This window comes from Bombina bombina, chromosome 2 (genome assembly GCF_027579735.1).
Source record: "Bombina bombina isolate aBomBom1 chromosome 2, aBomBom1.pri, whole genome shotgun sequence".
NCBI classification, from domain to species: Eukaryota; Metazoa; Chordata; class Amphibia; order Anura; family Bombinatoridae; genus Bombina; species Bombina bombina.
In genome coordinates this window covers 88079044-88103012 of record NC_069500.1, presented here as the reverse complement: position 1 = coordinate 88103012, position 23969 = coordinate 88079044, and the positions used below count along the sequence as shown (strand labels likewise).

At 38.9% G+C, this 23969-nt stretch overlaps 1 protein-coding gene across 2 annotated transcripts in view; it reads left to right on the top strand.

Annotated features, from left to right (window-relative positions):
• Nucleotides 1-23969, top strand: part of ALPK2 (alpha kinase 2) — a 216542-nt gene that overhangs the window by 52433 nt on the left and 140140 nt on the right. For both annotated transcript variants that reach the window (XM_053701164.1, XM_053701165.1), the window contains exon 2: nucleotides 13636-15158. In XM_053701164.1, the coding sequence (XP_053557139.1) occupies nucleotides 13824-15158 (1335 nt within the window). In that variant the 5' untranslated portion in view covers nucleotides 13636-13823. The remainder of the gene's footprint in view (nucleotides 1-13635; nucleotides 15159-23969) is intronic.

Here is a 23969-nt window from a genome sequence, read left to right as displayed (position 1 = left end):
TAGGATACGCAATTGACGTAAGGGGAGCTGCGGTAGCCTCGAGTCACGGAAAGAAAGTGAGCGGTAGACCCTTTCCTGCCTGACTTTAAATACCAGCGGGCGTTAAAAAGCAGCGTTAGGACCCCTTACCGCTGCTTTTGACAGCTAACGCCAAACTCTAAATTTAGGCGATAGAATTTTACGGTAGATAAGAACCAAAAAGGCCCATCAAGTCTACCCATATTACATGTTACTTTTTCCTTAGGAAAGCCTTATGTATGTCCCAGGCATTTTTTGAATTCCTTTACAGTCTTTGTGTTTACCACCTCAAATGGAAGTTTATTCCATGAATCCACCACACTTTCTGTAAAAAAATGCTTCCTCAAATTTATCCTAAATCTGTTACCCTCTAACTTTAGATTGTGACCTCTTGTTTTTACATTTATTTTTTTGTGAAAAATGCTTTCAGCTTCTATTTTATTAAGTCCCTTCATATATTTGAAGGTTTCTATCATGTCACCTCTTTCCCTTCTATCCTCTAAATTATACATATTTAGATCATGAAACAGATATCAAAAACAAAATAAGTCCTTGATGGAGGTGCGCCTATGGTGACGAATGTAGCAAACAATCCGATATAAGGCTGCTCTTCTGTAGCGTGCGTAGACGGTTAGGAAATCTGTAGTGGGGAAACAGGAAGGCGCCAATAGGGTGATAACGTATAGACCCAGACAGGTGAGTATAAGGAGAGAAAAGGTACTCACAAGCAGGGCGGCACTTGAACGTGCCTAACCAAGCGGGCCGGGACCACAGCGTCGCCCGGGAGACTCACAACGGCAACAACACCAATCCTCGAGCCGGACCAAGTTCCGTGTGGCCAATCAGGAACGCTGGATGATGACACACCTCCCTCTTCGTATGCCGATACTGAACACAGGCATAGAGGGTAGGAGACAGGAACAAACTGTGTAAGGCTCTCCCGAATACCGAGAGCTTGATTCACACAAGCCAACAAGCTTAGCGTGAAATTTCCTTTCCTCTATCTATATGAGGTGACCTTTTGTCAGACGCAGCTTATTGTACTCCTGTATTCAGAAGCTCATCTCTGCAGAAGAAAGGTGACTTTGCAGACAGGGTGTCTCTTTGGGGTCTCTAGACAGAACTATCTAAGGAGACCCTCCCCAACATATGCTTTGTATGTGTATTTCACAGGGCAGCTGTGAAATACACATACAAAGCATATGTTGGGGAGGGTCTCCTTAGATAGTTCTGTCTAGAGACCCCAAAGAGACACCCTGTCTGCAAAGTCACCTTTCTTCTGCAGAGATGAGCTTCTGAATACAGGAGTACAATAAGCTGCGTCTGACAAAAGGTCACCTCATATAGATAGAGGAAAGGAAATTTCACGCTAAGCTTGTTGGCTTGTGTGAATCAAGCTCTCGGTATTCGGGAGAGCCTTACACAGTTTGTTCCTGTCTCCTACCCTCTATGCCTGTGTTCAGTATCGGCATACGAAGAGGGAGGTGTGTCATCATCCAGCGTTCCTGATTGGCCACACGGAACTTGGTCCGGCTCGAGGATTGGTGTTGTTGCCGTTGTGAGTCTCCCGGGCGACGCTGTGGTCCCGGCCCGCTTGGTTAGGCACGTTCAAGTGCCGCCCTGCTTGTGAGTACCTTTTCTCTCCTTATACTCACCTGTCTGGGTCTATACGTTATCACCCTATTGGCGCCTTCCTGTTTCCCCACTACAGATATTTAGATCATAGAGTTTTTCTTTGCATGTTTTCTATTTTAGACCATGTACCATTTTAGTAGCCCTCCTTTGGACAGCTTCTAATTTATTTATATCTTTCTGAAGATATGGTCTCCAGAACAGTACACAGTATTCCAGATTTGGTCTAACTAATGATCTATAAAGTGGCATAAGAACCTTGTAATTTCTGCTACTAATACATCTTCCAATGCAACCAAGTATTCGACTGGCCTTACTGGCTGCACTGCTGCATTGTGTACCAAATTATAAATCATCTAAAATAATAATTCCCAAGTCCCTTTCTTCTTTAGTTACAGTCAGTAATGTACCACTGAGACTATAATTGGCCTTTGGGTTTTTGGATCCTATATGCATAATTTTGCTCTTGGTAATATTAAATTTTAGATCCCATTTATTTGACCAGTCCTCTAGTTTTTTAATATCACAGTTCATTTGATCAACCACTCATGGGACATCTACCATGTTACAAATTTTTGTATCATCAGCAAACAAGCAAACCTTCCCCTTAAGACCACTTCCAACATTACTTATGAACATGTTAAACAAAACAGGCCCAAGAACTGACCATTGGGGAACACCACTAGTAACTTATGTCTCATTTGAATGTACTCCATTAATTGAAACCCTCTGTTGTCTATCTTTAAGCCAGCATTCTACCCACTTAACAATTTTAGCATCTATTCCAAGGCAATACATTTTGTGAATAAGTTTGTTGTGTGGGACGGTGTCAAATGCTTTGCTAAAGTCTAGATATGCAACATCTATGGCTCCTCCCTGGTCTATTATTTTAGTTAAATGGTCAAAGAAATCAATTATATTAGTCTGACATGATCTTCCAGCATGCTGTCCTTTGTCTTCTCAGTTGTTTGTCTGAAGGAAAGATACAAGTCTTTCCTTTAAAAGAGTTTCCATTAATTTCCCTGCAATTGAGGTTATAGTTAGCAGAATCTTCCCTACTACCCTTTTTATGAAAAGGGACTACATTGGCCAGTCTTTTGGAACAACACCTGTTAGAAGTGACTGATTAAATAAATCAGTTAATGGAGTAGCTATTACGGATCGAAGTTCTCTTAGAACCCTTGGATGAATATTATCTGGACCCACAGACTTATTTACTTTTATTTTTGATAAAGCCTTTGAAACCTCTTCCTCTGTAAAAAGAAACGTACTACTCACATTATTATTTACAGTAACATCCCTTAATAGAATCTCACTATCTTTACCATCTTTTGTAAAGACTGAACAAAAGTAATCATTTAAACAGTTTGCTATTTATCTTCTTCCACTACTCTATCATCATTTTTGAGTCTAACTATCCCTCTGTTTTTCTCTTTTCACTGGTATATCTAAAGAAGGTTTTGTCACTGTTTTTTACAGATTGCTTCTGCATCAGCTTTAGCCTTTCTGATTAACTGTTTTGTCATCTTTTGATGGGTTCTCCATTTTTTCTTATCCTCTTCTGAGCCAGTGAGTTTGAATTTTTTATAGACTGTCTTTTTTTGCCTTAACTGCATGTGCTACTTCTCTTGAAAACCATATTGGTTTTCTATTTCTTTTACTTTTACAAACAAGCTTAATACAGTGTTTAGTTGCATCTAGAATAGCATTTTTAAAATATTCCCACTGTTCTTGTACTTCTGTAATCTGTGCCATCCCTTTTAGAGATTCATCTAGGTATCTGCCCATGTAAGAAAAATCAGTTGTTCTAAAGTCTAAGGCCTAGATTTGGAGTTTGGCGGTAGATGGGCTGTTAACGCTCCGCTGGCTTTTTTCTGGCCGCACCATAAAATTAACTCTGGTATCGAGAGTTCAAAAAAATGCTGCGTTAGGCTCCAAAAAAGGAGCGTAGAGCATTTTTACCGCAAATGCAACTCTCGATACCAGAGTTGCTTACGGACGCGGCCAGACTCAAAAACGTGCTCGTGCACGATTCTCCCATAGGAAACAATGGGGCTGTTTGAGCTGTAAAAAAACCTAACACCTGCAAAAAAGCAGCGTTCAGCTCCTAACGCAGCCCCATTGTTTCCTATGGGGAAACACTTCCTACGTCTGCACCTAACACCCTAACATGTACCCCGAGTCTAAACACCCCTAACCTTACACTTATTAACCCCTAATCTGCCGCCCCCGCTATCGCTGACCCCTGCATATTATTATTAACCCCTAATCTGCCGCTCCGTACACCGCCGCAACCTACGTTATCCCTATGTACCCCTAATCTGCTGCCCCTAACACCGCCGACCCCTATATTATATTTATTAACCCCTAATCTGCCCCCCTCAACGTCGCCTGCCTACACTTATTAACCCCTAATCTGCCGAGCGGACCTGAGCGCTACTATAATAAAGTTATTAACCCCTAACCCGCCTCACTAACCCTATCATAAATAGTATTAACCCCTAATCTGCCCTCCCTAACATCGCCGACACCTAACTTCAATTATTAACCCCTAATCTGACGACCGGAGATCAACGCTACTATAATAAATGGATTAACCCCTAAAGCTAAGTCTAACCCTAACACTAACACCCCCCTAACTTAAATATAATTTACATCTAACGAAATTAATTAACTCTTATTAAATAAATTATTCCTATTTAAAGCTAAATACTTACCTGTAAAATACATCCTAATATAGCTACAATATAAATTATAATTACATTGTAGCTATTTTAGGATTAATATTTATTTTACAGGCAACTTTGTAATTATTTTAACCAGGTACAATAGCTATTAAATAGTTAAGAACTATTTAATAGTTACCTAGTTAAAATAATAACAAAATTACCTGTAAAATAAGTCCTAACCTAAGTTATAATTAAACCTAACACTACCCTATCAATAAATTAATTAAATAAAATACCTACAATTACCTACAATAAAACCTAACACTACCCTATCAATAAATTAATTAAATAAAATACCTACAATTACCTACAATAAAACCTAACACTACACTATCAATAAATAAATTAAATACAATATCTACAAATAACTACAATTAAATAAACTAACTAAAGTACAAAAAATAAAAAAGAACTAAGTTACAAAAAATAAAAAAATATTTACAAACATAAGAAAAATATTACAACAATTTTAAACTAATTACACCTACTCTAAGCCCCCTAATAAAATAACAAAGACCCCCAAAATAAAAAATTCCCTACCCTATTCTAAATTAATAAATGTAAAAGCTCTTTTACCTTACCAGCCCTGAACAGGGCCCTTTGCGGGGCATGCCCCAAGAAAATCAGCTCTTTTGCCTGTAAAAAAAAACATACAATACCCCCCCCAACATTACAACCCACCACCCACATACCCCTAATCTAACCCAAACCCCCCTTAAATAAACCTAACACTAAGCCCCTGAAGATCTTCCTACCTTGTCTTCACCATCCAGGTATCACCGATCCGTCCTGGCATCCGGTGCTGAAGAGGTCCAGAAGAGGCTCCAAAGTCTTCCTCCTATCCGGCAAGAAGAGGACATCCGGACCGGCAAACATCTTCTCCAAGCGGCATCTTCGATCTTCTTCCATCTGGTGCGGAGCGGGTCCATCTTGAAGCAGCCGACGCGGATCCATCCTCTTCTTCCGGCGTCTCCCGACGAATGACGGTTCCTTTAAGGGACGTCATCCAAGATGGTGTCCCTTGAATTCCGATTGGCTGATAGGATTCTATCAGCCAATCGGAATTAAGGTAGGAAAATTCTGATTGGCTGATGGAATCAGCCAATCAGAATCAAGTTCAATCCTATTGGCTGATCCAATCAGCCAATCAGATTGAGCTCGCATTCTATTGGCTGATCGGAACAGCCAATAGAATGCGAGCTCAATCTGATTGGCTGATTGGATCAGCCAATAGGATTGAACTTGATTCTGATTGGCTGATTCCATCAGCCAATCAGAATATTCCTACCTTAATTCCGATTGGCTGATAGAATCCTATCAGCCAATCGGAATTCGAGGGACGCCATCTTGGATGACGTCCCTTAAAGGAACCGTCATTCGTCGGGAGACGCCGGAAGAAGAGGATGGATCCGCGTCGGCTGCTTCAAGATGGACCCGCTCCGCACCGGATGGAAGAAGATCGAAGATGCCGCTTGGAGAAGATGTTTGCCGGTCCAGATGTCCTCTTCTTGCCGGATAGGAGGAAGACTTTGGAGCCTCTTCTGGACCTCTTCAGCACCGGATGCCAGGACGGATCGGTGATACCTGGATGGTGAAGACAAGGTAGGAAGATCTTCAGGGGCTTAGTGTTAGGTTTATTTAAGGGGGGTTTGGGTTAGATTAGGGGTATGTGGGTGGTGGGTTGTAATGTTGGGGGGGGGGTATTGTATGTTTTTTTTTACAGGCAAAAGAGCTGATTTTCTTGGGGCATGCCCCGCAAAGGGCCCTGTTCAGGGCTGGTAAGGTAAAAGAGCTTTTAACTCTATTAATTTAGAATAGGGTAGGGCATTTTTTTATTTTGGGGGTCTTTGTTATTTTATTAGGGGGCTTAGAGTAGGTGTAATTAGTTTAAAATTGTTGTAATATTTTTCTTATGTTTGTAAATATTTTTTTATTTTTTGTAACTTAGTTCTTTTTTATTTTTTGTACTTTAGTTAGTTTATGTAATTGTAGTTATTTGTAGCAATTGTATTTAATTTATTTATTGATAGTGTAGTGTTAGGTTAATTGTAGGTAATTGTAGGTAGTTTATTTAATTAATTTATTGATAGGGTAGTGTTAGGTTTAATTATAACTTAGGTTAGGATTTATTTTACAGGTAAATTTGTTATTATTTTAACTAGGTAACTATTAAATAGTTCTTAACTATTTAATAGCTATTGTACCTGGTTAAAATAATTACCAAGTTGCCTGTAAAATAAATATTAATCCTAAAATAGCTACAATATAATTATAATTTATATTGTAGCTATATTAGGATGTATTTTACAGGTAAGTATTTATCTTTAAATAGGAATAATTTATTTAATAAGAGTTAATTAATTTCGTTAGATTTAAATTATATTTAAGTTAGGGGGGTGTTAGTGTCAGGGTTAGACTTAGCTTTAGGGGTTAATACATTTATTATAGTAGCGATGATCTCCGGTCGTCAGATTAGGGGTTAATAATTGAAGTTAGGTGTCGGCGATGTTAGGGAGGGCAGATTAGGGGTTAATACTATTTATGATAGGGTTAGTGAGGCGGATTAGGGGTTAATTACTTTATTATAGTAGCGCTCAGGTCCGCTCGGCAGATTAGGGGTTAATAAGTGTAGGCAGGTGTCGGCGACGTTGAGGGGGGCAGATTAGGGGTTAATAAATATAATATAGGGGTCGGCGGTGTTAGGGGCAGCAGATTAGGGGTACATAAGGATAACGTAGGTGGCGGCGCTTTGCGGTCGGAAGATTAGGGGTTAATTATTGTAAGTAGCTGGCGGCGACGTTGTGGGGGGCAGGTTAGGGGTTAATAAATATAATACAGGGGTCGGCGGGGTTAGGGGCAGCAGATTAGGGGTACATAAGTATAACGTAGGTGGCGGTCGGCAGATTAGGGGTTAAAAAAATTTAATCGAGTGACGGCGATGTGGGGGGACCTCGGTTTAGGGGTACATAGGTAGTTTATAGGTGTTAGTGTACTTTAGGGTACAGTAGTTAAGAGCTTTATGAACCGGCGTTAGCCCAGAAAGCTCTTAACTCCTGCTTTTTTCCTGCGGCTGGAGTTTTGTCGTTAGAGCTCTAACGCTCACTTCAGAAACGACTCTAAATACCGGAGTTAGAAAGATCCCATTGAAAAGATAGGATACGCAATTGACGTAAGGGGATCTGCGGTATGGAAAAGTCGCGGCTGAAAAGTGAGCGTTAGACCCTTTAATCACTGACTCCAAATACCGGCGGTAGCCTAAAACCAGCGTTAGGAGCCTCTAACGCTGGTTTTCACGGCTAACGCCAAACTCCAAATCTAGGCCTAAGACTTTTGTTTTACTATGGTTGCACAGTACCTTTGCCTGAATATTAAACCATACAGACTGATGTTCTCACCCACAGACACCTCAGATACTATATCACTGTTTGTAAGTACTAAATCTAATATAGTTCCTTTAAGTGTTGGTTCTTTTACTAGTTGCTCAAGAGATACCCCTTGTAAAGATTCCAGAATGTATTTACTTCTACTTGATTTGGCAACAGGTATTTCCCAGTCTACATCAGGCATATTAAAGTCCCCCACTACTATAACATTGCCCTTCATTGTAATTTTGCCTATTTCATTAATTAATAAATTGTCTGATGCTTCATCCTGTAATGGTGGTCTATATACTACTCCTATTCTAAACACCTGTTTCCCTTCAGTTTCTATAGTTACCCAAACACTTTCTACATTGTCATTTTTTTCTACAATTTCAGTTACTTAATAGTTTCTTTCACGCAGGGGCAAAACTACAGAGGGTGCAGAGGTCGCAGGTGCGACTGGGCCCCTGAGGGTGGGGGCCCAGCTTTAAAAAAAAAACAAAAAAAATAAAACATTTTTTTTTATAATTTTTTTTTTTTAATAAAAAACGTTAACCTACCACTGCATGCACTGATATCATGTGAGTGTGACATGACTACAGGGGTTAGTGTTTCTGTTTTACCCATTGGTGTTTATGTGTGTGTGTGTGTATGTATGTATGTGTGTATTTATGCATGTATGTGTGTTTGTGTATGTTTGTGGAACCAGCAAATTACAGACCTTGTTACTACAGCATGGGGGGGAGGGCAGGGGGTAAACAGTGTCACTATACAGTACCACTATATACAGTATGGGGGGTGGACCATGTCACTGACTACTGTGGTCACTTTATAAAGAACTGGGGCAGGTAGGGTCAGGCCAGCCATCTCACCGGCAGATTACAGACTGTGTCACTAACTCACTATATACAGTACTGGTGGGTTAAACAGTGTCACTATATACAGTAATAGGGGGTCAGACCATCTCACAGACTGTGGGCACAGGGTATCTGCTTTTGCAGACATGTAATCTGATTTACGTTTTTTTCTGTGTTAAATGTAAAAAAATATATATATATGTATTAAATTCAGCTTTTTTTGGAGGGGTGGTGGGGGGCCCCTTCTTAGATTCTTGCACCTGGGCCCTGTGGTTTCTAGTTACGCCTCTGCTTTCACGTACAGAAAAACTCTGCCCCCTTTTTTTCCCACTCTGTTTTTTTTAAACAAGATGTAACCAGGTATGACTGTTTCCCAGTCGTGAGAGTCATTGTACCATGTCTCTGTTATAGCTACTAAATCCAATTTATCTTGAATCATTATTGCAGTAAGTGCAGGTAATTTACTTACTAAACTGCAAGCATTTGTGCACATTGCACGTAGAATTCTAGAATTCTCAAATCCTTTTGCATGGTCAATACAACCCCTGCCTACATTACTCAAAGGCCTCTAGTTATCAACGTGTCTACTTACCTGCCATCGCCGGCCCCAATACGCTCGCCTACCATCGCCGCCGCGGACCTGAATACACTCGCCAAAGTTATCAATAAAGCTGTCAAAAAGCCGCGCACCAAGTACGGGGCGATGAGCAGCGGACTGTGATAGTTATCACTCATCCGATCTCGCTGCTCTTCGGCTTTTTCCCAGCTTTATTGCTAGCCTGTCACTAAGCACCCACACTAAACTACACTGTTCTTCCCCCTATACCGGCACCCCCGGAGCCCCCCGCAACTAAATAAAGTTATTAACCCCTAAACTGCCGCTCCTAGACCCTGCCGCAACTATAATAAATGTATTAACCCCTAAACCGCCGCTCCCGGACCCCGCCGCCACCTACATTATACCTAGTAACCCCTAATCTGCCCCCCCCTATACCGCTGCCACCTATAATAAATTTATTAACCCCTATCCTGCTGATCCCGGACCCCGCCACAACTAAATAAATTGTTTAACCCCTAAACCGCCGCTCCCGGACCCTGCCGCCACCTATATTAAACTTATTAACCCCTAATCTGCCCCCCCTACACCGTCGCCACCTATAATAAATTTATTAACCCCTATCCTGCCCCCCCTACACCATCACCCCCCCCTTAACAATTTTAAGATACTTACACCTAATCTAAGCCCCCTAATAAAATAACAAAGCCCCCCAAAATAAAAAAATGCCCTACCCTATTCTAAATTACGAAAGTTAACAGCTCTATTACCTTACCAGCCCTTAAAAGGGCCTTTTGCGGGGCATGCCCCAAAGTATTCAGCTCTTTTTGCGGCAGGATAGGGGTTAATACATTTATTATAGGTGGCGGCGGTATAGGGGGGGGCAGGATAGGGGTTACTAGGTATAATGTAGGTGGCGGTGGGCTCCGGGAGCGGCGGTTTAGGGGTTAATACATTTATTTAGTTGTGGCGGTGTAGGGGGGGGACAGATTAGGGGTGTTTAGACTCGGGGTACATGTTAGGGTGTTAGGTGCAGACATCTCCCATAGGAATCAATGGGATGTCGGGCAGCAGCGAACATGAACTTTCGCTATGGTCAGGCTCCCATTGATTCCTATGGGATCCGCTGCCTCCAGGGCGGCGGATTGAAAACCAGGTACGCTGGGCCGGAAAAGTGCCGAGCGTACCTGTTAGTCATTTGATAACTAGCAAAAGTAGTCAGATTGTGCCGAACTTGCGTTCGGAACATCTGGAGTGACGTAAGAATCGATCTGTGTCGGACTGGGTCCGGCGGATCGAAGCTTACGTCACTATATTCTACTTTTGCCGGTGTGTAGGGCTTGATAACTAAGGCGAATCAGCCTCGCCACAAATACGCTGCGGAATTCCAGCGTATTCGCGGTTGACGGCTTGATAACTAGGGGCCAAAGTCTCATTTCTAAAAGTAATATTTTTTTTCTTAAATAAACAAGAATGTAAAATTAATGTGAATAAATTAATGTGTATTTGTATTTCTAGAAGTCATGATATGCTTTTATCTAATAGTTTTTTTTATAAATGATTATTAATGCTAGAATTTGTACATATATCTTTGCACATACTTGTATATATATATATATGTGTGTGGGTGTTGTCAGAAATCTTTTTCAAACATATTTATTTTCCCTAAATTCCTTTTTTTATTCTAAACAATGTTGTCTTTCATATCTCTGTGTTTATTTATACCACTATATGTATATAGTGTACATTTATTATTATTCTGAGCAGGAATAATTGCAAATATATATGTAATCAGGGTATCATATGTATTTTTTGCAATCAATGGATATTTTAAGAGCTGGGACAGTTTTCTCTCTGTACCTGTGTAACCCCTTCTGATTGCAATCTAGTTATACAGTGGGGCAAAAAAGTATTTAGTCAGCCACCAATTTTGCAAGTTCTCCCACTTAAGAAGATGAGAGAGGCCTGTAATTTTCATCATAGGTATACCTCAACTATGAGAGATAAAATGTGGAAACAAATCCAGACAATCACATTGTCTGATTTGGAAATAATTTATTTGCATATTATAGTGGAAAATAAGTATTTGGTCACCTACAAAAAAGCAAGATTTCTGGCTCTCACAGACCTGTATCTTCTTCTTTAAGAGGCTCCTCTGTCCTCCACTCATTACCTGTATTAATGGCTGAATCTGCAATAGGCAAGCAGCTTGGTGTGACGAAATCAACTGTGGGAGCAATAATTAGAAAATGGAAGACATACAAGACCACTGATAATCTCTCTCGATCTGGGGCTCCACGCAAGATCTCACCCCGTGGGGTCAAAATGATCACAAGAACGGTGAGCAAACATCCCAGAACCCCACAGGGGGACCTAGTGAATGACCTGCAGAGAGCTGGGACCAACGTAACAAAGGCTACCATCAGTAACACACTATACCGCCAGGGACTCAGATCCTGCAGTGCCAGACATGTCCCCCTGCTTAAGCCAGTACATGTTCGGGCCCATCTGAAGTATGCTAGAGAGCATTTGGATGATCCAGAAGTGGATTGGGAGAATGTCATATGGTCAGATGAAACCAAAGTAGAACTGTTTGGTAGAAACACAACTTGTCATGTTTGGAGGAGAGAGAATGCTGAGTTGCAACCAAAGAACATCATACCTACTGTGAAGCATGGGGGTGGCAACATCATGCTTTGGGGCTGTTTCTCTGCAAAGGGAACAGGACATGAAAGAATGAATGGGGCCATGTATCATGAGATTTTGAGTGCAAACCTCCTTCCATCAGCAAGGGCATTGAAGATGAAATGTGGCTGGGTCTTTCAGCATGACAATGATCCCAAACACACTGCCCGGGCAACGAAGGAGTGGAAGCATTTCAAGGTCCTGGAGTGGCCTAGCCAGTCTCCAGATCTCAACCCCATAGAAAACCTTTGGAGGGAGTTGAAAGTCCGTGTTGCCCAGCGACAGCCCCAAAACATCACTGCTCTAGAGGAGATCTGCAAGCAGGAATGGGCCAACATACCAGCAACAGTGTGTGACAACCTTGTGAAGACTTACAGAAAATGTTTGACCTCTGTTATTGCCAACAAAGGATATATAACAAAGTATTGAGATGAACTTTTGATATTGACCAAATACTTATTTTCCACCATCATTTGCAAATAAATTCTTTCTAAATCAGACAATGTGATTATCTGGATTTGTTTCCACATTTTGTCTCTCATAGTTGATGAAAATTACAGGCCTCTCTCATCTTCTTAAGTGGGAGAACTTGCACAATTGGTGCCTGACTAAATACTTTTTTGACCCACTGTATATATAATCTGTTATAAAATGGGCTGGCATATAAGAAGACATTTCTTACTGAAAAAAAAAAATTCAAGAGAAGGAAGAAATACACTGAAAATAGCGTGACAGTAAAGAGGTGATTTTAATTAATGTTAGGCGGGCTATCCCTTTGAGCTATCAGCTTAAGATTCTATTGAATCAAACATCAATTTAAATTTTAAAATCATTGTCTAAAAATATTACACTGTGTGTCCTAATGTCAGCATCAATGTTTATCTTTAATTCTAAATTCACATATACTACTTGTTCCATAAAACATCTGTCTGCTGAGTTAAAGCCTGTATGCTCAGTAGTTGTATGTCATTGACTGTACTGAGAAATGTAAGATAATAGGGAATTAATTAGTCATATCTTTTAGTCAGCCATCATATAAAAGCTCCTAGGTATTTGGCTCAAATTGGCTCTAGACCAGGGTAAGCAAACTATTACCCCAGCGCCAAATCAGGCCCTCGTTTTGCTCGTGAGATAAGAATGATATTCAATTATAAAACGGTTGAATAATATCAAAATAGGGATAAAAAAAAATTACATGTAAAAATTACATGGATTAAATTTCAGATTGAAGTGTCCTTAAAGTTATACTGAAATACAGTAACACTCATTTGTGTACGTATTGTCTGTGGCTTTTTTCAGTCGTTGCGACAGAGACCTATCGCTTTGCACTGTCACTTGATGCACTACAAAATTGTTTTTCAACCGCGATCCTCAAGTAGACCTAACAGGACAAGCTTTCATTATTGCTGAGCCAGTGCACAGGTGAAGTAATCAGCTTATGGGTGACAGCAAGTTAGTAACCATGGTGTCACTAATCAGCTGATTATTTCACCTGTGCACTGGTCCAACTATAATGAAAACCTGGCCTGTTGGGGGAACTTGAGGACCGCGATTGAGAAACACTGCACTACAATATATGTTGACAATATTCCAAACAGAAAGGAAAGAACGGTGAGAACATTTTTAAATTTTAAAATAGATTACCGCAGAATTTATTCACAAAAATAAAAAAATGAAAATGAGGCTGCAACCAGAGTAAGTTTTTGAGTGTTTATTTGTAGATTCAGTATTTTAGCTAGTAAACATCAAAGCATTTTAGCTGAAATCTTAATTTGTGTTTTTTCTTTTTTATTTAGGAGGTTGCAAGAGATTTGAAGTCCATCGCTTGTAGTTTTGCACAGAATGACTTTAGAGCACAGGCTAAACATTTTATCATTAAAAACAGCTAGTTTAAATATTAATACAATGTCAGTTACTTTAAGAATTTGACACAAACTTACAAAAGTTTTTATAAATCATAGTTACACAAGAAATTGATTGCCTTATGGAGAGAGATTCAAACCTTATGGTTCCTGGTACTTATAATGCACAAAATAGTTATTATCATGATCAACAAATTCTGACTATTCAGGAATTACCTCCTGTGAATAAACAAACCTTGAACAACAGCACAATGGTAGAAAACACAGAAGGAACAGATAAAAGCAATAATTGTGAGCTCAATATGAAAAAAGATGAAACGCTTTTTATTTTTGAGGAAGATATTAAATATTCAGAACATTCCAGCCCAATACATAACCCAATGGATGAAGATAAAACTAAAAATGTATCATCTAGTATAAGCAACCAAACTTCTTCAAATGGTGATTTACAAATATCGAATAAACTACCAGGAATATTTACATGCCACACCGGTACCATGGCTCATGTGTTCTATGTGTGGCATACACCTAAATATTGTTGCAGTGCTATTGAACCAAACTGGGATGATCACACAACAGGAGCAGAGGAACTTTTTGATGATTGTCTCAACTATTTGGAATGTACTGATGTCCTAAGAGACTATGTCAATGAAATCTGGCAAAGGTCTATGATAGACAATGACCCTGATTTTGTGCTGGCAAGTGACCAGGGTGATGAGACAAAAGTAAGTCAGGACTGCCTAAATGGGTGTGAACATTTCCTCACTGGAATTACTTGTGTGAATGAAGTGTCAAATAACACACCAGCTATAGATGACTTGACTGGTCACTGTGACAGTCACTCAGATCTACCAGAAGCAGCTGTCAAAAGAGAATTATCTGGGGACTGTCTAAGAGATTTACACACAGAAATGGTGATTACTGTGGGGCATCCACAAGACGAATCTTCCAGTGTGAAAAATAAAGAGAGATGTAAACTTGTATTGGTTGCAGCTGCCATTCAAAATGACCATGCTGGCATTGAAGAAGAATATACAGAAAATAATTTGAGTGGAATAGTATCTATTCATGGTAAAACGAATAAGGATGGTAAAGTTGCTGACCTCTTTCCTGCTCGATTTGTTAATTCACTGCAAGCAATGACAGAGGAACCAAAGTCTTACCAACTTATACAAGCAGGCTCAGAAAAGGAACAATGTGCAATACACAGACTGGATGATAAAATGTCTGCTACTCTGGATAAGGACATATCGACCATTGCTATAAATTGTGAACAGGGAGATTCACATTTTTCTGACTCAACACCTAATAATAGTGAATACATCAAGCTTCTGAACAAAAAACACATAGGGCCGGAATTATCTAAAGTTCTCACAGAACCAATGGATACAAACTATAATTGTTCAACTGACCTTTGTGAGGAAAACAAAGATTCTGAAGAACAAGGGGACATTACAGTAAGAGTTGCCTTTTTTATGTGTTAAAGGACTGTTGTCTGTCTTTGTGTGTGTATGTGTGAGTGTGAGTGAGAGAGTGTGTGTGTGTGAGTGTGTGTGTGTGTGTGAGAGAGAGAGAAATGGGTTGTATATTTGTGTGTGAGAGGGGTTATCTGTGTTTGTGTATTGGTGGTTTTGTGACTGTGTGTAAATGTTGATATTTTATGTGTGTGCGATAGAGAAAAGTGTGTGAATGCGTTTGTGAGAAAGAGTGGGAAGACAGAGTGGTTGTGTGTGTTTGGGTGTATGTGTGTAAGAGACAGTGAATGTTGTGTTTGTGTATGAGAGGGAGAGAGTGTGTAATTGTGTATGTGTGTTTGTGTCTGTGTATGTGTGTTTGTGTCTGTGTATGTGTGTTTGTGTGCGTGTATGTGTGTGTGCGTGTTTGTGTCTGTGTATGTGTGTTTGTGTCTGTGTGTTTGTGTGTTTGTGTCTGTGTGTTTGTGTGCGTGTGTGTGTATTAGGGAGAGAAAGAGTGTGATTGTGTCCGGTTTTTGTGTGTCAATAAAATATAAATACCTATAGTATACTGTACGTGGTAGGGTGGGAAGCAATACTATCATCATAAAAAATAAAGGTGCTTATGCTACTAAATTAATCTAGCCAGACCTTGCTAATTGCAGCTCCCAAGTGGGCCTTCAGCTATGTGTTTCACCACTTTGCATATGTTTTATATAGACCTGGATTCCATTTTTTTTAAAAACTATTGCAAAATAGCTCTGGTGTTTTTTTGTTTTTTTTTGTTTTTTTTACTTCAACATGTTTCCAATCGATCTGTAATGCTGCTAGTTTTTTCAAGTTATTGATAATATTAATTCAGGATGTGTATAATTATCATTTTATATCATTCTGATTACATTTATAATTAACACGTTTAAACCTTGAAACACCTAATTGGAATCATAAATGAACACTTCAATAATTGCATTTATTTTGTGTGCAAGTTTCATAGTTAAAAAGTATTATTTAAACTGTTTGTAATTTCAATTCACTTTAAAAATAATCTTGTTTGTTAACATATGAACTGAGCAAACTCAAACATTATGGACGCACAATAAATTACAAGTGGTGCACAATGTATCTGCATGTCTGAGTGAGTGTGTGTGCTTGGTGTGTGTGTGTATATGTGTGTATGTGTATATGTGTGCATGGTGTGTGTATCTGTGTGCATGGCGAGTATGTGTGTGTGCATAATTGTGTGTATGTGTGTGGTGATGGTGTGTATATGTGTGCATCAGCATGTATGTGTGCCCACAATGCATCTGCATGTGTGTGCATGATGTGTATGTATGTGTTGACAGTGTGTATGTGTGTTCACAGCATGTGTGTGTGTGTGTGTGTGTGTGTGCACGTGCATTGTTTTTGTGTGTGAGCATAATGGATGTGCAGTATGTGTGTGTGAGTGCTAATGCATCGTGTATTTGTGTGTATCTGTGTCATGCCCTTTAGAAAGCTTTGAGTGAGAGCTGTGTATGTGTGTATGTGCGTATGCTTGGTGTTTATGTATGTGTATGGTGTGACTGTGTATGTGTGTGTTTATATGTGTGTGTTTGTGTGTTTTTTATGCTTGGTGTGTATGTATATGTATGGTGTGACTGTGTATGTATGTGTGTGTGTGTTTATATGTGTGTGTTTGTGTGTATGGTGTGACTGTATATGTATGTGTGTATGCTTGGTGTGTGTGTATGTGTATGGTGGGACTGTGTATGTATATGTGTGTGTTTGTATGCTTGGTGTGTATGTATATGTTTGGTGTAACTGTGTATGTATATGTGTGTGTTTATATGTGTGTGTTTGTATGCTTGGTGTGTATGTATATGTATGGTGTGACTGTGTATGTGTGTGTTTATATGTGTGTGTTTGTGTGCTTTTTATGCTTGGTGTGTATGTATATGTATGGTGTGACTGTGTATGTATGTGTGTGTGTGTGTGTTTATATGTGTGTGTTTGTGTGTATGGTGTGACTGTATATGTATGTGTGTATGCTTGGTGTGTGTGTATGTGTATGGTGGGACTGTGTATGTATATGTGTGTGTTTGTATGCTTGGTGTGTATGTATATGTTTGGTGTAACTGTGTATGTATATGTGTGTGTGTTTATATGTGTGTATTTGTATGTTTGTATGCTTGGTGTGTATGTATGGTGTGACTGTGTATGTATATGTGTGTGTTTATATGTGTGTGTTTGTATGCTTGGTGTGCATGTATATGTATGGTGTGACTGTGTATGTATGTGTGGGTGTAAGTATGCTTGGTATATATGTATGGTGTGACTGTGTATGTATATGTGTGTGTTTGTGTGTTTGTATGCTTGGTATGTATGTATATGTATGGTGTGACTGTGTATGTATATGTGTGTGTGTATGCTTGGTGTGTATGTATATGTATGATCTGACTGTGTACGTATATGTGTGTGTGTATGCTTGGTGTGTATGTATATGTATGGTGTGACTGTGTATGTATGTGTGGGTGGGTGTAAGTATGCTTGGTGTATGTGTATGGTGTGACTGTGTATGTGTGTATGTGTGTGTATGCTTGGTGTATGTGTATGGTGTGACTATATATGTGTGTATGTGTGTGTATGCTTGGTGTATGTGTATGGTGTGACTGTGTATGTATGTATGTGTAGGTATGCTTGGTATATGTGTATGGTGTGACTGTTTATGTGTGTGTGTGTGGGTGTAAGTATGCTTGGTGTATGTGTATGGTGTGACTGTGTATGTGTGTATGTGTGTGTATGCTTGGTGTATGTGTATGGTGTGACTGTATATGTGTGTATGTGTGTGTATGCTTGGTGTATGTGTATGGTGTGACTGTGTATGTATGTATGTGTAGGTATGCTTGGTATATGTGTATGGTGTGACTGTTTATGTGTGTGTGTATGCTTGGTGTGTATGTGTTAGTATATGCACAGTGTGACTGTATATATATATATATATATATATATATATATATATATATATATATATATGTGTGTGTGGGCATGGTTTGTATCTGTTTATGTGTGTGTATGCACTGTGCATTAACGTGTAGCTCAGTATATCAGTGTGTGTGTGCTTAATATTTATGAGACCATGTTTTGTGTATTAAAAGGAACAATGCTCCCAAGAGGCCATTTGGAAATCTGTGAGTGACAGCTGCTGCTGTGAATGGATAACTGGCTCAAAAATGCCTCGGATAGGCTGCAAGCATTCCTAATTATAGAAAAGGCTTGAGACCATTATGGGGGTCTAGGACAGCTGTATACAGAAAGTTGATATATACACATGCACACATGTGATAAACCTAACTTACTTTAACCCCTTCAGTAGGATATTGTGGATAGCCTCTCTTCTGGGGAATAAGCAAACATTTACTTTGCTGTGGACAGATGTACATTAGCTACTACACTGATCAAGCAATCACTAAATAGAATGTTCCAGGGTCAAAGTTTTGTATCCTGATATACTCCAGCCTCTCTAAGAGTAAAAGCAGGCAAAATAAATAATGAAAGTACAATGCAAAACTTTTCTTTTTTTACTGTGCATAATTAAAAGTTTTGGGGGCAGATTTATTAAAGTCTGGCAGACATGATACGCTGTAGCGTGTAATGTCCGCCAGACACCGCTGAATGCTGACAGCGTTTAACATTGCATAAGCAGTTCTAGTGAACACGATCAGGTGGATTGATGTGCGCAGCCTCAGAGGAGGCGGACCAGTTAAGGAGCAGCAGTCTTAAGACCGCTGCTTCATAACTGCTGTTTCCGGAGAGCCTGAAGGCTTGCGCTGAAACAGAGAAATCAGGGGCCATTCGGCCCTTGATAAATCGGCCCCTTGGGCTAGAATTAGGGATGGGTGAATGTTTCGCAACATTCGAAAAAAAAGAAAAAAAAAGAAACTAATTTTAACACATTCGTTCGTTTGAATCGAACTTCGAATGTTTACATAACATTCTAACATTCAATTTTCAAATCTTCGGTTTCGAATTTTACGATTACATTCGAAAATATTCTTTTGAATGATAGAATGTTTTGCTTTGTATTATATTAAATGTAATATTCAAATTATGCAAAATTCGAAAAATTTGAATTTATATATTTGTATCTATTATGTATCAATTTACTAAATTCCCTACCACATGAACTATTGAACTCCTGAATAGTATTTGTTAAATTGAATGTTAAATTCGAAATTTCGAATGTGGGCATTCGATCTAATTATAAACATTCGAATTCAAAAGTGACATTCGAAAACTGTAAATAGCATTCGATTATAGAATTTTTAAGAATATTCATTCGTTCAACATTCAGATTTGTAATTCGAATTTCGGTAATAACATTCGTTCTAACATTCGAATTCGGTAATTTACACATTCGCCCATCCCTAGCTAGAATGCAAGTGGAACTCAGTCAATAGAATAGGGAACATTATCTTAATAATGAATAATGCATTATCTAGTATTACTAGTGGATGGTTAAATATTTTAATCAAAGCATCCTAACACACACTATGCTTTTAATGGATAGCGCTGGGGTCACTATTAACTCGCTCATTGTGCTAATATTACAAGAGTTATCTGTTGTGCTTGTGCTCAATAAAAAATACCGCTTTAAAATATAGCTCTTTTTATGATCTATTATTAATAGTTTACTAAAGATCTACACAAACAACTTTAATACTTGCCCACCCTCAACTTAGCGCACCCTCTGATTAGTGCACCCTCCGCTTAGCGCACTCTCGGCTTAGCACTTGATCGATACCCAATATGTACTTTACTCCGCCCCCCTCCAAAGAAGTCTGTTATGTGAGGATTTTAGTGCACCTGCACTATACAGCATGCAAATGTTAGCACACCCTAGACCAGGGTTCTTCAAACGTTTTTATCCCAAGACTCAATGCAAAGACCCTATTTTTATGCTTGGGGGCCGATTTATCAATGTCCGCCAGACATCGCTGAATGCCGACAGCATACGCTGTTGGCATTTATCATTGCACAAGCAGTTCTGGTGAACTGCTTGTGCAATGCCGCCCCCTGCAGATTCGCAGCCAATCGGCTGCTAGCAGAGGGTGTCAATCAACCCAATTGTACACGATCAGACGGATTGATGTCTGCAGCCTCAGAGGAGGCGTATGAGTTAAGGAGCAACCACTGCTTCTTAACTCCTGTTTCCGGCAAGCCTGAAGGCTCGAGCAGAAACAGATGCATTGGGGCCGATTGACTGTTTGATAAATTGGCCCCCATGTCTGAAAATTTCTGCAGTAATATACCTCAAGATAGCTGTGTGCATACTTTTTTGCTGATTGTAGTCAAACTTGAAAGTGTTGTAAAAGGTAATACACACTCATACAAAACACACACACCACACAGACTATCATACAACAAACACACACACCACACACTTTCACACACCACACACACTCTCGTAAACACACACACTCTCATATAACACACACATATACACCACACACTTTCACACAACATACACACCACACACACTCTCATACAACACACACACTCTCATATAACAAACACGCACACACTCTCATACAACACACACACTCTCATATAACAAACACACACACACTCATATAACACACACACATACACCACACACTTTCACACAACACACACACACTCTCATACAACACATACACTCTCTCATATAACAAACACACACACTTTCATATAACAAACACACACACTCATACAACACACACACATACACAACACACACACACACACCACACACACTCTCATATAACAAACACAACACACACTCTCATACAACACACATACAAAAACCACACACTTTCATAAAACACACACACAAGTCGCGACCCAGTAAACATGGTGTTGTGACCCAGTAATGGGCACGGCCGCTGTTTAAAGAACTCTGTCTTAGACTATTGCTTGAATGATAAAAAATAACTTTGGACTTGTAATATAAAAATAGAAGCCCTACTGATTTTGCTTGAGCATGTCAAAACAGAATAGTGCTGATATTTTGTGCTACACAAGTAACCTAGGCCTTTATGGCCATTCATGATTCAGATTGAGCATGTCATTTTAAACAACTTCCCAATGTATTTATGTTATCCAATTAGTTTTCATGATTCAGACAGAACAATCTAATTTGTTTTATTCTCTTGCTATCCTTTATTAAAAGCATACCTAGGTAGGCTCAGGAGCAGCAATGCACTACTATGAGCTTGCATCTGATTGGTGTTTGCGCATATATGCCTCTTGTCATTTGTTCACCAATCTGTTCAGCAGTTCCCAGAACTGCACTGCTGATCATTCAACAAAGGATAACAAGAGAATAAAGCAAATTTAATAACAGAAGTATATTAGAAGGTTGTGTAAAATGCTATGCTCTATCAGAATAATGAAAGAAAATTTTTGAGTTTTATGTTATTTTAATGCATACTAATAAGTGAATGCGTTTAATATTTCATGGTCATTAATCACAATCAGCTTAATTCATCCATTGCATTAAAGCTATAACGGAAAACTACAGGAATACCCTGTGCAATGACTCTCTAAGGCTCTCTGGTCTAGAGAGATTATCTAAGAAATCTTGTCAGTACTGTAAGGTCCCTCAAAGAATTTTAGAAAATCAAATTATAGCTTTAGAGATCTCACTATGCAGGAGAAACACATATATTACAATATAGTGCGCAAAAATAAAATAATAATGCTACTTCAGTTTTAGATCATCATCACCTTTAGACTAAAATAATTCTTGTCCCTTAGGAAACAATAAAAAATGAATACAAATAATAACATGCAAGAAATAAATGTATTGTGCATGTGTAACACATCTTTACCATTTTCGTACTCTTGCAGCCCATGCTTACTCATAAGATTTATTCATAGTGACTCATAAGAAGTGCCAGGAACTACTAGTGTAAGAGCAGAACGATGATGTGACTCAACTGACACTGGAAACTTAGGCCTGCTATGAACTAGTCTCCTGTTTCTGAACGATCAGGCTGGAAGGTCAGAGTCCATTTCTCTAACGTCATCTGTAATGAATGGGTGATTATCACAGGTCTCTGAACATCACGTGTTGTATAGATTTTGGAAAAGAAAGAATGAATGAGAAAGGAGATTTTAGGGACTATTTTTGGGGAAGCAGATATATGGGAAATCAAGATAAGTGTTTATAATGGAGAAAGGCTTATAGATAACTGCATGAAACCGGCAGATTAGAAATCACAGGTCCGCATCTACTCTGCTTTGAGGACAATGTATTCAGGAAAGCAGTTGATGAGAGTTCATTGCAGTCAACGCTCCTGGAGGAACACCCTTATTTACATCATTTTTCTATAGCCAATACTGCAGTATTGAAATTTTCACTTAAAGGGACAGGAAACCCCAAAATGTTTCTTTCATTATTTGGATAGAACATACAGTTTTAAACAACTTTCCAATTTACTTCTATGATCAAATTTGCTTAATTCTCTTGTTATCATTTGCACTACTGGCACCTAGCTGAAACATCTAGTTAGCCAATCACAAGAGACAAATGTGTGCAGGCACCAATCAGCAGCTAGCTCCCACAAGTGTATGACATGTGCATATTATTTTTTAACAAGTAATACCAAGAGAACGAAGCACATTTGAAAAAATAAATGATTTTAAAAGTGTCTAAAAATGATATGCTCTATCTGAATCATAGTTTAATTTTGACTTTCCTATCCCTTTAAGCTGGTGGTTGCAATAGGCAAAAGCAGCTATTTCAAATGACAAAAATGTGCATATAAAGTAGCTTATTTTCTCATTGTTGCATATAAAGAACGCATTTTAAAATGGATAACAGTTTTTTGTTTGCTGTTTTCTGTATTTTTTGTAATTTTTTTGTAACTGTAATTAGACTTTTTTCATGCGACTGTTGACCGATAAATCCGTGGGAGCTCTGCTGATCAGCGAGTGATATCAGTCGGTATTGGGAAAAAACATAACAATGCATTTTTATCATTTATTTTGCCTTTTTCTTGCTGTAAGATACTTCTGAAAAGTGTATTAATTCCATTTTATTCCAGAGAGGCTGGAATTAATGTCTCCATGATACTTAAAGGAACAGTCAAGTCAAAATTAAACTTTGATGATTCAGATAGGGCATGCAATTTTAAGCAACTTTCTAATTTACTTTTATCCTCAAATTTGCTTTGTCTCTTGGTATTTGCTTTGTTCGCTTGGCATTCTTTGTTGAAAACTAAACCTAGGTAGGCTCAAACTGATTTATAAGCTGTTGAAGGCCTCCTCTTATCTGTGCATTTTGACAGTTTTTCACAGTTAGATACTGCTAGTTCATGTGTGCCATATAAATAACACTATAAGCACTGATTGGCTAAAATGCAAGTCTGTCAAAATAACTGAGATAAGGGGGCAGTCTGCAGAATCTTATATACAGGGTAATCACAGAGGTAAAATATATATTAATATAACAGCGTTAGTTATGCAAAACTGGGGAATGGGTAATAAAGGGATTATCTATCTTTTTAAACAATAAACATTTTGAAGCAGACTGTCCCTTTAAGTATGATGAAATTATAACTGACTCTGCAACATTCAGAGCACCAACTGATTTAGATCTGTCCACAACTGGCGAAAACACAGAAGGTCAAAACCACTGATTTAAACAGGTTTCAAGAGGAGTACATCTGAACTGCTCTTAACTCCTTAAAGGGACAGTCATGAACCCCAACATTTTTCTTTCATGATTCAGATACCTGAGTGGTTTTCAAACCTGTCCTCAGACCTCAGACCTCCCTAACAGGCTTTTCTGAA